Source organism: Haematobia irritans, chromosome 5 (assembly GCF_050003625.1).
Source record: "Haematobia irritans isolate KBUSLIRL chromosome 5, ASM5000362v1, whole genome shotgun sequence".
NCBI lineage: Eukaryota > Metazoa > Arthropoda > Insecta > Diptera > Muscidae > Haematobia > Haematobia irritans.
This window is the reverse complement of record NC_134401.1, coordinates 24,088,989-24,102,681: the sequence shown is the minus strand read 5'-3', so window position 1 is coordinate 24,102,681 and position 13,693 is coordinate 24,088,989. Positions and strand designations below refer to the sequence as shown.

Below are 13,693 nucleotides of genomic sequence, written 5' to 3'. Positions count from 1 at the left end.
GCAATTTATGCAATATTCGGAACAAATTTCTTTAAAACAATGGAATTTTAATCAAAAGAAAGTATATAATCTTTGATTTAATTTAATTCAATAAATTTAGGACACGAATCTTGTAAATGTTCATCTCTCCAACTAAGGAAACTGTTTAAAGAAAAATATTTTTGATTTAAATAAATCATCTTTGGCTCGGAATCAATACCAAAATCCTTAAGGGAAGGTCCAAATCTTTGGATCCAAGTAAACTTTTTTTGTTTTGTTGACTGTAACCCAATATCATTATTCGTATTCGCTCATGAAGTCAAAACCAAAATCATAGTTTTTCACAAAAGCATTGCCGTAAATATAATTTAAATATAAAATAAAATGATAATTTTTTACATTCTAAAATACATAAACTGTCTGGGTTACTAAAATTTTGATTTTTGTTCTTTTTTTAATAAAATATTTTTTTCTATTATAAATACGTAAAAACAGTGATTTTTTTTATAATCACACCTTACCAATTTGTTCTAAAAGCATCCTTATTACCATAATACTATGATCTTATATTTATTTTTGGTGTCATATGTACAGTGAAACCTCTTAAATTTGGACACTCTAAAAGCCAGATATCTCTCTAAAGTCGCCAACTGTCGTGGGACGTTTGCTATATAAAGACATTAAGATAAACTTCTCGTAACTGGAGACCTCCACACAAATGTGGACAAAATTTAGGTGACCGGAGATATCCACTTCTGAGAGGTTTCACGGTGTAAAGCAAAGGAACTTAATCCACATTTAGTTTCCTAAAAGTTCCTCCCAATCCAACATCATCATTAAAATTCAAAGGTTCACCAATACGCAAACGTTCATCGGTGCCATATTTCAGATTTTCCTTAAGATACTCCCGATTATCATTCCATAATTTCTCATTGGCAATAGAGAATTGATCCATTGAACCATTTTCGCCACCATATTCCTTGGGTAAATATTTTTTTGGTAGTTTATCCTCTATTTCATTAATATTCGATCCACATATAGTAACCTAAAATTTATTTGAGATTTTTAGAAAACCATTCAGGGGGCTATTATGGAGTAAAAACCAAATTACTTACTCTACTTTTAATTTTTTCCGGTAAATGGGGAAATACGAAATTCAGAAATTGTTGAACAAATTTCGGAACATTGATGAGTAAAATGTGTTTCACACGTACTGGAAAAGCCTTTTCATAGAATATGGCAAATTGTTTGGCTGCATTTAGAGTGACTTGCATTATATGACCAGTGGTTGCTTCGGTATAATCCAAAACAATTATTACGCCATTGATAGCGAAATATGGATCATTCATAAGATATAATTCAAACATCGTTGCTGCATATCGAAATAATCCAACGACATGATATTCTTCAGGGGAATAATTGTAGCGAACCATAAAAATACGAGGTCCATTGTCATTTAAAGGTTGCACAAGACCACCTAAAAAGCTGCAAGAAGACATAAAGAATTTGAAGTGAAAATTATCTTAAAGGAAGGAATTTTTATACACTAAAACGCATAATGGTCAGGCTATAATAACATTGTTCTTCCGAAAAATGTATCGAACGATTTTGATGAAATTACGTGTATAGAGTTTATTTTTGGCACAAGGACGAATACTGTCGAATTTTGACAAAATCGCATCGAATTTAGATATAGTTCCCATATATATGCACGTTGACGGAAGCCACAATTGGTAGAATACTACCACAAGTGGTAGATTCTTTATTGTTTGGAAGATCGGTAGAATTCTTGATGTTTTGGTAGATTTCGCAAAGTAAGAGGTACTAAACAAATTTGTATAGAAATAAAATTTTTTAAAAATTTTCTATAGAAATAACATTTTTAGAAAATTTTGACAAAATTTCCTATACACACCAAAAAATTTGATTCAATCACTAGATTAATTGATCCAATTAATTTAATTTAATTGAAATCACAGAAATGATAGTATCAATTAAAAAATTAATTGGAAGTCAATTAAAAATTAATTGATCCAATTAAAACATTAATTGATACTGTTAATTTTTGTGATTGATTTATGTTTCAATTGAAAATTTTGTTGAATCAATTAAATTTTTAATATTTGTTAAAACTCAATTAAGACTTTAATTAAAAAATTTTTGGGAAAATTTTTACTGTGTAAAAATAAAATCTTGGCAAAATTTTCTATAGGAATAAAATCTTGGCAAAATCTTCTATAGAAATAAAATTTTGCCAAAATTTTCTATATAAAAATAAAATTTTGACAAAAATTTCTATAGAAATGAAATTTTGACAAAAATTTCTATAGAAATAAAATTTGGACAAAATTTTCTATAGAAATAAAATGAAGACAAAAATTTGTATCGAAATACAAGTTTGAAAAAATTTTTTAAGAAATAAAATTTTGACAACATTTCTATAGAAATAAAATTTTGAAAAAAAATCTATAGAAATAAAATTTTGACAAAATTTTCTATATAAATAAAATTTATACAAAATTTTCACAAAATTTTCCATAGAAATAAAGTTTTGACAAAATTTTCTATAGAAATAAAATTTTGACAAATTTTCTATAGAAATATAATTTTGACAAAATTTTCTATAAAAATAAAATTTTGACAAAATTTTCTATAGAAATCAATTTGACAAAAATTTCTATTGAAATAACATTTTGACAAAATTTTCTATAGAAATACAATTTTGACAAAATTTTCTATAAAAATAAAATTTCACAAAAAATTTTCTACAGAAATAAAATTTTGACAAAATTTTCTATAGAAATAAAATTTTGACAAAACTTTCTATAGAAATAAAATGTTGAGAAACATTTGTATAGAAATACAAGTTTGAGAAAATTTTCTAAGAAATAAAATTTTGACAACATTTTCTATAGAAATAAAATTTTGACAAAATTTTCTACAGAAATACAATTTTGACAAAATTTTCTATAAAAATAAAATTTTGACAAAATTTTCTATAAAAGTAAAATGTTGACAAAATTTTCTATAGAAATAAAATTTATACAAAATTTTCACAAAGATTTCTATAGAAATAAAGTTTTGACAAAATTTTCTATAGAAATAAAATTTTGACAAAAAATTCTATAGAACTAATATTTGGACAACATTTTCTATAAAAATAAAATTTTGACAAAATTTTCACAACATTTTCACAACATTTTCTATAGAAATAAAATTTTGCCAACATTTTCTATAGAAATACAATTTTGACAAATTTTTGTATAAAAATAAAATTTTGACAAAATTTCCTATAGAAATCAAATTTTGACAAAACTTTCTATAGAAATAACATTTTGACAAAATTTTCACACAATTTTCTATAAAAATACAATTTCGACAAAATTTTCTATAAAAATAAAATTTTGACAAAATTTTCTATAGAAATCAAATTTTGACAAAACTTACTATAGAAATAACATTTTGACAAAATTTTCACAAAATTTTCTATAGAAATAAAATTTTGACAAAATTTTCTATAGAAATCAAATTTTGACAAAACTTACTATAGAAATAACATTTTGACAAAATTTTCACAAAATTTTCTATAGAAATAAAATTTTGACAAAATTTTCTATAGAAATACAATTTTGACAAAAAATTCTATAGAACTAATATTTGGACAACATTTTCTATAAAAATAAAATTTTGACAAAATTTTGTAGAGAAATAACATTTTGACAAAATTTTCACAACATTTTCTATAGAAATAAAATTTTGCCAACATTTTCTATAGAAATACAATTTTGACTAAATTTTGTATAAAAATAAAATTTTGACAAAATTTCCTATAGAAATCAAATTTTGACAAAACTCTCTATAGAAATAACATTTTGACAAAATTTTCACACGATTTTCTATAAAAATACAATTTCGACAAAATTTACTATAAAAATAAAATTTTGACAAAATTTTCTATAGAAATCAAATTTTGACAAATCTTTCTATAGAAATAACATTTTGACAAAATTTTGTATAGAAATAAAATTTTGACAAAATTTTCTATAGAAATAAAATTTATACAAAAAAATTCTATAGAACTAATATTTGGACAAAATTTTCTATAGAAATAAAATTTTGACAAAATTTTCTATAAAAATAAAATTTTGACAAAAATTTCTATAGAAATAAAATTTGGACAACATTTTCTATAAAAATAAAATTTTTACAAAATTTTCTATAGAAATAAAATTTTGGCAAAATTTTCTATAGAAATAATTTTTTTTGTTTGGTAGTTTTTTGGTAAAATGTTCTCAAAATTTTGGTAGTTTTTTTTTTTTTTGCTCGAGTGGCAACCATTGTCATATTGTCCATCTTTACTAACCGTTCGGCGTCAAATTCGGCATAGCGTAATCTAATGTACCACCCTTTGTGGGTGCAAAATTTAATCGAAATAGTCTTACCGCCCAATTTTCCAGATTTTTGGTCATAAAACCTCTACATAACAAAAAAGAAAATCTTTTATACGCTGAAACAAAATATTTTCGTGAGGCCAAAGATTTCATGTCCTTGAAATACGGATGCGAATTGTGCTTAGCATAGAAGAGGCATTTCTCTAATAGAAAGTTTATTTCCTTGTCCAAAAGTCGATAATCTTTTCAATAGAGTCGTAGTGTTTTTATTATTAAGTAATTCGGTTCAATAATGGGTATCATGAAAGAAAAATTGTTAGTCTAAGTTCAACTTGACTTTAATAATTCAAAAAATTTCTTTAAATTTAATGGAATTGTCTTCGAAATATTGCATCTTGACTACAAACCAAAAAAGAGTTTAAAAATATAACATGTTTTTCAACATTTTATTTTAAATACGTTTTTACTTGAAACACAGCATAATTTCTACTGGAAGTCAAGTCTTAATTTGGAAATTAAAGTTGTCGTTAAAACGTTTTTAAAGGACTTTGATAGCATATGAAAAAAAAAAAACTGAAACTGAAATACATATAACCCAAATTTAAAAGAGAGTTGCGTCTCAAAAGTATCCTTACTTGAATTCCCCGCTTCTTTGGTTCAGAATCGGTGGACGATTGTTTATGTAGAAAAATTACTTCTGAATCCGAATGAGACACTCATTGCTAGCTATAACCAACATCAGCTAAGTCGGTCCTACTTTGAATGTCCATATTTCAATTTAATTAACATTTTGACAATATCTATAAGATTTCTGGCCCAGCAATCATGAAATTTAAGTTTCAGCTTTTGAGACCTAAATTTTATGACAACTATAGCTATGATTGCCACCACCGATTTGTTTTCTTCAACGACTAATCTTCCATAGATCTCATATTTCCATTTGGAAGGAGAAACATTTGTTCTGCATCTTCTTCACTTACCCAATTTGATGAATTTTTCGAAAATGACCCTCATCAGCATCGGTTGTAGCAAATAATTCCGGATATTTGGTTTTGTAGGCGAAAAACATATCGAGTTTCTTTTTAGCCTTTTCCATGCTGTATTTGGAACCTCTCAGAAATTTCACCAGAAATTCATCATCGGTACGTGCTCGCAGGTGAGGCTGATGTTTGATCCATGTTTTGAATATTTCCAAATCTTCTGGCAACCTATCGGGAACCTCTCCCAATTCTTCGATAGCAATCTTTTGTAATTCTCTGGGCAGAGATTTTATTGTAGTCATGACTTGCCGTTTCACTTGTCCACCTATGACTGAATATTTTTTCAATCCAACTATCCGATAATAGCTAACATATGCTATTTTTTTTTTTTTTTCATTTCCAAATATTCAATAAATTCCATACAATCTGATACAATTTATTCATTTGCACAGTGGTTTTGCAAAATGTACAATATAATATGATTGGATCATATCATAGAAAATGCAATAGAGGATGAATTGCAGCCCTTTGTTGAAATATGTCGAAAGATGTAGAATCTTGAAGTTTATCTAGAGACAATAACACATACACTGATAGAGAATATGGGCTTTATTGTTAAAAACATATATATTTGGGTGTAAACACAATGTTTTATAAGATTGGGTATAAAGATAATATGTTGACTACCCAAATATTTAACAGAATATATTTAGGTATAGCAAAATGATATATTTGGTTGTAACTACATTATATTATAAAGTTAATACATGTTATGTTTGGCCCTGTTAAGTTAATTGTTCCAATATAGTATTTATGATCCCAATTAAATTTAAAAATTAATAATATATGGATCTGATCATATCAATTTTAACAAATAATTATATATAGCCTCCATACATAAAAAAAATCTGATTCAATCACGAAATTAATTGATCCAATTAATTTTATAATTGAAATATCTTCAATCACAGAAATGATAGTACCAATTAAAAAATTAATTGATGCAAAATGAATTGATACTATTAATTCGTGTGATTTATTTATATTTCAATTAACAAATTTGTTGAATCAATTAAATTTTTAAGTGAATATTTTTTAAAACTCAATTAAGATTTTAATTGGAAAAATTTTCGTGAAATTTTTTCTGTGTATAAACCGATCCACAGATTTGGCTAGTGGAGATTCTAGGAAGAGAAAATTTCATCCGATTCAGTTGAAATTTAAATTCAACGGACTATTACGGAAATGTGTACCTGTTCCTATTAAATTAGTTTGAGGTACAATAGAAAATTGTACTATTAAGTGTAATAATACTACAAAAAGTACCAGTAAGTACTATATTTGGATTCATGATAATATTTAAGGGGAAAATGTATTAGTGTGTACTACAGTTAGATTCATGACAATTTTTCAAAAATATACATCCCTGTGTGTATATGTACTTTAGGAGAATTAAATGCTCTTGGGTACTAAAACTTTGAAAAAGTGTACTGAATAAATTCCAATTATATTAACCCTCTAATGCCCCAATTTTTTGGTCAGCTGATTAAATATTTAATGTTAACGACACAAAAGCACGAAAACTATACAAGAAAATTCTATACGGTAAAATTCAGTATATGCTGCAAAGCCTCTTGAACAGTTTCAACTAAGTTTTATTTTTCTTTTAGCCATTTTTGTTGTCTTAAGGTGTGTTTTACTAAAAGCTTCCTTATTTAATGAAGCACGCCTAAAGGCGGTATTGGGCATTAGAGGGTTAAACCACTGTGTTGGTGTGGGATTTCTTTTTTTTTTTGTACTATCCAATAATTACATTCAGCACTTTTCAGTAAGTCTAATGCTTTTACAGAATTACTGAAGCTAATAGAGGCTAATAACAGGGCTTGATACGAGATTAAAATAAGAATGAGACTCATGTAAGTTAAAAGCGAGTCGTTCACTATTAAGATGTAATCAATCATAAATTAATTTATGAATAGTTAGCTAGCGAGATATTTCTGCAAGTATAATTGCACAAAATTAGATATGGACATAGTTTGGATGATACTCAAAATTAGGGATTGTTATCAAAATAAAAAAGTAGACTTTTTGGAAAATTAGTAAAAATCGATTTTTCGACCTTTCGACTCTTTTAAAATTTGAGTGAAAACGACTTTTTGTTTTTTTTTTAAGTCACATAAATTTACACATTCATCTTCATCTCATGGCTGTATATATTAATCCATTTAGAATAACGGAATAACGTCGAAAGTGGACGTGAGTCAATATACTAAAATTTCAGAAGTCGATTAGTCGGATTTAATGACTCCGAGTTTTTTTTCACTACATCATAATTTAGACAAGAACAACTTCTTTTTTAATAAAGAAATTTCAACAAAAAATAATTTTCATAAAATTTGTTTCTAAATTTGTTTTTTTTTTAATCAAATTTAGAATACAAATCTTTTTACATTACTTTTTATGTAAATTAATTTAATTTAATGCTATTTTATTTAGCTTATGTTAATTTGTATACATTTAAATGTTTTTACTTAATTTATTTTATTTTTCAGATTCTACTTTAAGTAAAAAATCGGACATTTTAACCAAGAGAATTTTTTTCTAATCGTCGTGATCGATTTTGCTCGACTCCGACTCCAGCATTTTTCATCAGCTCGACTCCGACTCCGGAGTCGACTCCGGGTAATATAACTAAATCTAATTTTAATACCACTAATTTGTAGTTCTATTGTGGGGGTACCGTAAGTGGATCGATATAAAGTATCGTATTTATTTATGTGAGTATCAGTGAGCATACAATTTTGGAAAAATTTGTGTCTAGGAAATAAAATTTTGCAAAATTTTCTACGGAAACAAAATTTTGCAAAATTTTATATAGTAATAAAATTTTGCAAAATTTTCTACGGAAACAAAATGTTGACTAAATTTTCAATAGAAATACAATTTTGATCAAATATATAGAAATACAATTTTGAATAAAATTTGTATAGAAATAATATTTGGCAAAATTTTTTATAGAAATAAAAGTTTGAAAAAATTATAAATAGAAATACAATTAAAAAAAAAATTGTGTAGCAAACAAAATTTTACAAAATTTTCTATAGAAATAAAATTTTGCAAAATATTCTATAGAAACAAAATTTTGACTAAATATTCTATAGAAATAAAATTTTTGACTAAATTTTATATAGAAAAAAATATTTCTATAGTAACAAAATTTTGAATACATTTTTTATAGCAGTGAGTATTTTGAATACATTTTTTATAGCAGTGAGTAAATTGAGAAAATGTGCTATAGAAATAAAATTTGACAATTTTTTCTTATAGAAATAAAATTTTGGAAAAATTATCAATAAAAATATAATTTTAGAAAAATTTTTGTGTAGTAAATAAAATTCTGCAAAATATTCTACAGAAACAAAATTTTGACTAAATTTCTATAGAAATAAAATTTTGACAAAATTTTCTATGGAAATAAAATTTTGACCAAATTTTCTAATAAAAAAATCTATTACTATAAAATGTTGGCAAAATTTTTTATAGAAATAAAAGTTTGACCAAATTTTCTAATACAAAAATCTATTACTATAAAATTTTGGCAACATTTTCTATAGAAATAAAATGTTGACTTAAATTTTAATAGAAATAAAATTTACCAAAAGAAATAAAATTTTGAAAAAATATTTGTGTAACAAACAAAATTTTGCAAAATTTCTATAGAAATAAAATTTTGCAAAATATTCTATAGAAACAAAAAAATCTAAAATTCCATCCAAATCCTGCAAAAAAATCGAAATTTTTATATGAAAACTTGTTTTGCTCCCTCCCCTCCTCACTCCTAAACTATGCGTCGTAAAGTGAAAAAGAATCCAATTCGTAATCACTTCCAAAAACGAAATGTCAAATTCCATCCAAATCTTTAAAAATTCAAAATTTTTATACGAAAAATAATTTGCACATATCTTCTAAACTAAGCGTCATAGAGCGAAAGTCAGATTAATTCGTGATCACCAAACCACCCTAAAAATGTAAAATTCCAGCCAAATCTTGGAATTTTTTGAATTTTTGATATGAAAAACTTTTTTTATTTTATCTTCAAAACTACGCGTCGTAAGGCGAAAAAGAGCCTTATTCGTGATCACTCCCGAAAGCCTGAAAATTTATAAAAATCTTGAAAAAAAAATCGAAACTGATTTTGCTCATAACTCCTTAACTACTAAGCATCGTAGAATTCGTGATCACCTTCCCAACAAAAAAAAAAAAACTGGAAAATTCCATCCAAATCTTGAAAAATTCAAATTTTTATGTGCACATGGTATCTTCTTGCACATGGTATCTTCTTAACTAAACGTCATTGAAAAATACGAAATTTTTTATATTTAAAAGTTATTTTGCTCATATCTTCTAAACTAAATGCCGTAGAGAGAAAATGATCAATGGCATTTAGCCCCCCAAAATCTCGAAAATTTCGTCAACATCTTGATAAAAAAACAATTTTTATACCCTCCACCATAGGATGGGGGTATATTAACTTTGTCATTCCGTTTGTAACACATCGAAATATTGCTCTAAGACCCCCACAAATATATTCTGGGTCGTAGTGAAATTCTGAGTCGATCTGAGCATGTCCGTCCGTCCGTCCGTCCGTCTGTTGAAATCACGCTAACTTCCGAACGAAACAAGCTATCGACTTGAAACTTGGCACAAGTAGTTGTTATTGATGTAGGTCGCATGGTATTGCAAATGGCCCATATCGGTCCACTTGTAGGTATAGCCCCCATATAAAAGGACCCCCAAATTTGGCTTGCAGACCCTCTAAGAGAAGCAAATTTCATCCGACCCGGCTGAAATTTGGTACATTGTCTTAGTATATGTTCTCTAACAACCACGCAAAAATTGGTCCGCATCGGTCCATAATTATATATAGCCCCCATATAAACCGATCCCCCGATTTGGCTTTCGGAGCCTCTAAGAGAAGCAAATTTCATCCGATCCGGCTAAAATTTGGTACATGGTCTTAGTATATGGTCTCTAACAACTATGCAAAAATTGGTCCACATCGGTCCATAATTATATATAGCCCCCATATAAACCGATCCCCCGATTTGGGTTGCGGAGCCTTTAGAGAAGAAAGTTTCTTCCGATCCGGCTGAAATTTGGTACATGGTGTTAGTATATGGTCTCTAATAACTATACAAAAATTGGTCCACATCGGTCAATAATTATATATAGCCCCCATATAAACCGATCCCCCCATTTGGTTTGCGGAGCCTCTAAGAGAAGCAAATTTCATCCGATCCGGCTGAAATTTGGTACATGGTGTTAGTATATGGTCTCTAACAACTATGCAAAAATTGGTCCACATCGGTGGTCCATATATAGCCCCCATATAAACCGATCCCCCGATTTGGCTTACGGAGCCTCTAAGAGAAGCAAGTTTCATCCGATCCGGCTGAAATTTGGTTCATGGTGGTAGTATATGGTCTCTAATGGCCATGCAAAAATTGGTCGAAATCGGTCCATAATTATATATAGCCACCATATAAACCGATCCCCAGATTTGACCTCCGGAGCGCCTTGGAAGAACAAAATTCTTCCGATTCGTTTGAAATTTGGTACGTGATGTTAGTATATGGTATCCAACAACCATGCAGGAATTGGTCCATATCAGTCCATAATTATATGTAGCCCCCATATAAACCGATCCCCAGATTTGATCTCCGGTGCCTTTTGGAGAAGCAAAATTCATCCGATCTGGTTGAAATTTTGTACGTGGTGGTAGTATATGATATTTAACAACCATGCCAAAAGTTGTCCAATATATACCACGTATGGACTAACTCACAATTTAGAAAACGATTTAAGATACCACAACCCAAGTAATTCGATTGTGGATGACAGTCTTTCGTAGAAGTTTCTACGCAATCCATGGTGGAGGGTACATAAGATTCGGCCTGGCCGAACTTACGGCCGTTTATACTTGTTTTTCATAAAAACTTATTTTGCTCATATCTTTCAAACTAGTTCGTGATCACTCCTAAAACTCGAAATTTTGAAATGAAAAACTCATTTCATCTTCTGAACTAGAAATCGGAGAGTGAAAAAGATTCAAATTCATGATTACCTTAAAAAAAAATAAATTCCTTACAAATCCTGAAAAAAAAATTAAATTGTTTGTAAAAAAAAACTAATTTTACTCATATCTCCTAAAATAAGCTTCGTAGAAAATTTCATCCAATTCCTGAAAAAATAAAATTTTATATGAAAAACTTATTTTGCTCATATCTCCTAAGCTAGAGCGAAAAGGAGAAGTTCATTAACTTTCCCCTACCCCCCCCCCCCCAAAAAAACAAAATTGCATCCAAATCTTGAAAGAATCTAAATTTTGATATGAAAAACTGCTATTGCCCATATATTACAGCGAAAAAAATTTCACCAAAATATTTTTAATTAAAATTTTCATTGAATTTTCAAAAAGATTCAATTAAACATTTTATTGATGCAACAAATTGTTTAATTAAAACAAAAATCAATCACAAAACTTTATAATATCAATTAATTTTTAAATTGGATCAATTAATTAATTAATTAAGCGTCGTAGAGCAAAAGGGAACTCAATTGGATATCACCTCCCTAAAAAAACGAAAATTTCACAAGATCAAATTTTTTATAAAAAAAAAAACAAATTTCCCTCATATCTCCTAAACTAAGCGTTGTAGAGCGAAATGGATCTCCTTTCCAAACAATCGAAAACGCTTTCCTAATGGTTTCTTTCTTTCTAAATAAACTTCAACCTACAGACTACATAATTTAATTTTTGGTTATGTAAATTTAATTTTAAATATATTAAATCTAAATTAACTTAATTTTTTTACCTAAAATATTTAATTAAATATTTTTTTTTTTATTTTTTTTTCAAAATATTTTTTTTAACCTTAAAATAATTTCATTTTTATTTTATTTAATTAAGATGTAGTTAAGTAGCTAGTTTAATTTAATTGAAATTAAATTTATTTCAAGATTTCTATATAGCATCCCAGTAGTTACCGTACTACAAACACCCGTCCAGTTTATTCTATGTGGATGCTGAATGAGATGCATTCCAGTTGTACATACTTCTAGTATACTCGTTACTCTCTTACGTCGTTATTGGCCATATATAGTAAAAGTAATTTTATAGATTCAATTAAATTGAATAAAATAACTTTGAAAACTACATCTGAAGTGTGAAGTAATTGCCAGTTTCATTCAATTTCCTTTGTGAGTGTGGTGGGTAAACCAGTTTTATTTTTCAAATCAATCGTCACGAACCAGGCTTGTGACAAGCCTTAGCCAGTAGATGGGTAATGTCAACATATGTACATCGGATATAAACATCACATAGTGTGGGGCTAATCACTAAATACGGGGTATTTCAGTTACTATCTGCTACTATAATTAATCATTGGCAAGATAATCGACAATAGCTCAATTAAAAAAAAACTGTATGTAATATTTGAATCTATTGGAAATAAATTTTACAGTAAAGAAAAAGGTGGACTTTAGTACTAAAAAAGGGCGATCATTGGCACGGTGTCCCAATGCCGATGCAGAAACTTGCAGTCCAATAAAATTTTCCTTTTTCAAGTATGTCTCAAAGATTTTATGAACAAAACATGGTTATAAAATTCAATGACCGTACATATAAGTTCAATATGAACTAACACAAAAGAAAATGTTCGTATAATTCCCAAAAATAGTCAGAATGAAGGGAGGGTCCCCTTTTCATTTCTACTGCACAATACCCCCCAAAATATTCGGATCTCAATCCGTTGGACTTTTGCGCCTGGGGCATTTTGGAGAGTAAGGATGACACTAAAAAGTACCAAAATGTCGATCATCTCAAGACGGCGCTTCGCCGAGAATAGACCAAAATACCGCAGAGCAACTTTCGTATAGAGAGTGATTTGGGCGTTTGAAAGGCATAATTTGTGCACAATGTAGCAAATTCGAACCAATTTAAACTGACTATAAAATTTGATGTTATTTCCGACACTTCTTATACCCTCCACCATAGGATGGGGGGTATATTAACATTTTCATTCCGTTTGTAACACATCGAAATATTGGTCTAAGACCCCAAGTATATATATTCTGGGTCGTGGTGAAATTCTGAGTCGATCTAGCGATGTCCGTCCGTCCATCTGTTGAAAGCAAGCTAACTTCCGAACGAAACAAGCTATCGACTTGAAACTTGGCACAAGTAGTTGTTATCGATGTATTGCAAATGGGTCATATCGGTCCACTTTTACGCATAGCAGCCATATAAATGGACCCCCAGATTTGGGTTGCTGAGCCGCTTAG

The 13,693-nt window shown here is 28.3% G+C and overlaps 1 protein-coding gene across 1 annotated transcript; it reads right to left on the bottom strand.

Annotated features, from left to right (window-relative positions):
- Positions 1-313: 313 nt before the first annotated feature.
- Positions 314-7,311, bottom strand: LOC142239579 (clavesin-2-like). The gene is made up of 4 exons (XM_075311371.1): positions 7,164-7,311; positions 5,351-5,726; positions 1,095-1,464; positions 314-1,024 (listed from the first exon to the last, which is right to left on the bottom strand). The coding sequence occupies exons 1-4, from the start codon at positions 7,309-7,311 to the stop codon at positions 767-769; spliced, it is 1,152 nt and encodes a 383-aa protein (XP_075167486.1). The 3' UTR covers positions 314-766.
- Between the last annotated feature and the right edge of the window lie 6,382 nt (positions 7,312-13,693).

What these genes read in the sequence shown, in the direction of transcription:
- LOC142239579 (XM_075311371.1), bottom strand. Translation starts at nt 7,311, where the DNA reads ATGATTGATTACATCTTAATAGTGAACGACTCGCTTTTAACTTACATG. An exon ending in CTTACTGAAAAGTGCTGAAT is followed by an intron (nt 5,727 to 7,163) that starts GTAATTATTGGA and finishes AAAAAAAAATAG; the next exon opens with CATATGTTAGCTATTATCGG. An exon ending in CGAAAAATTCATCAAATTGG is followed by an intron (nt 1,465 to 5,350) that starts GTAAGTGAAGAA and finishes GTCTTCTTGCAG; the next exon opens with CTTTTTAGGTGGTCTTGTGC.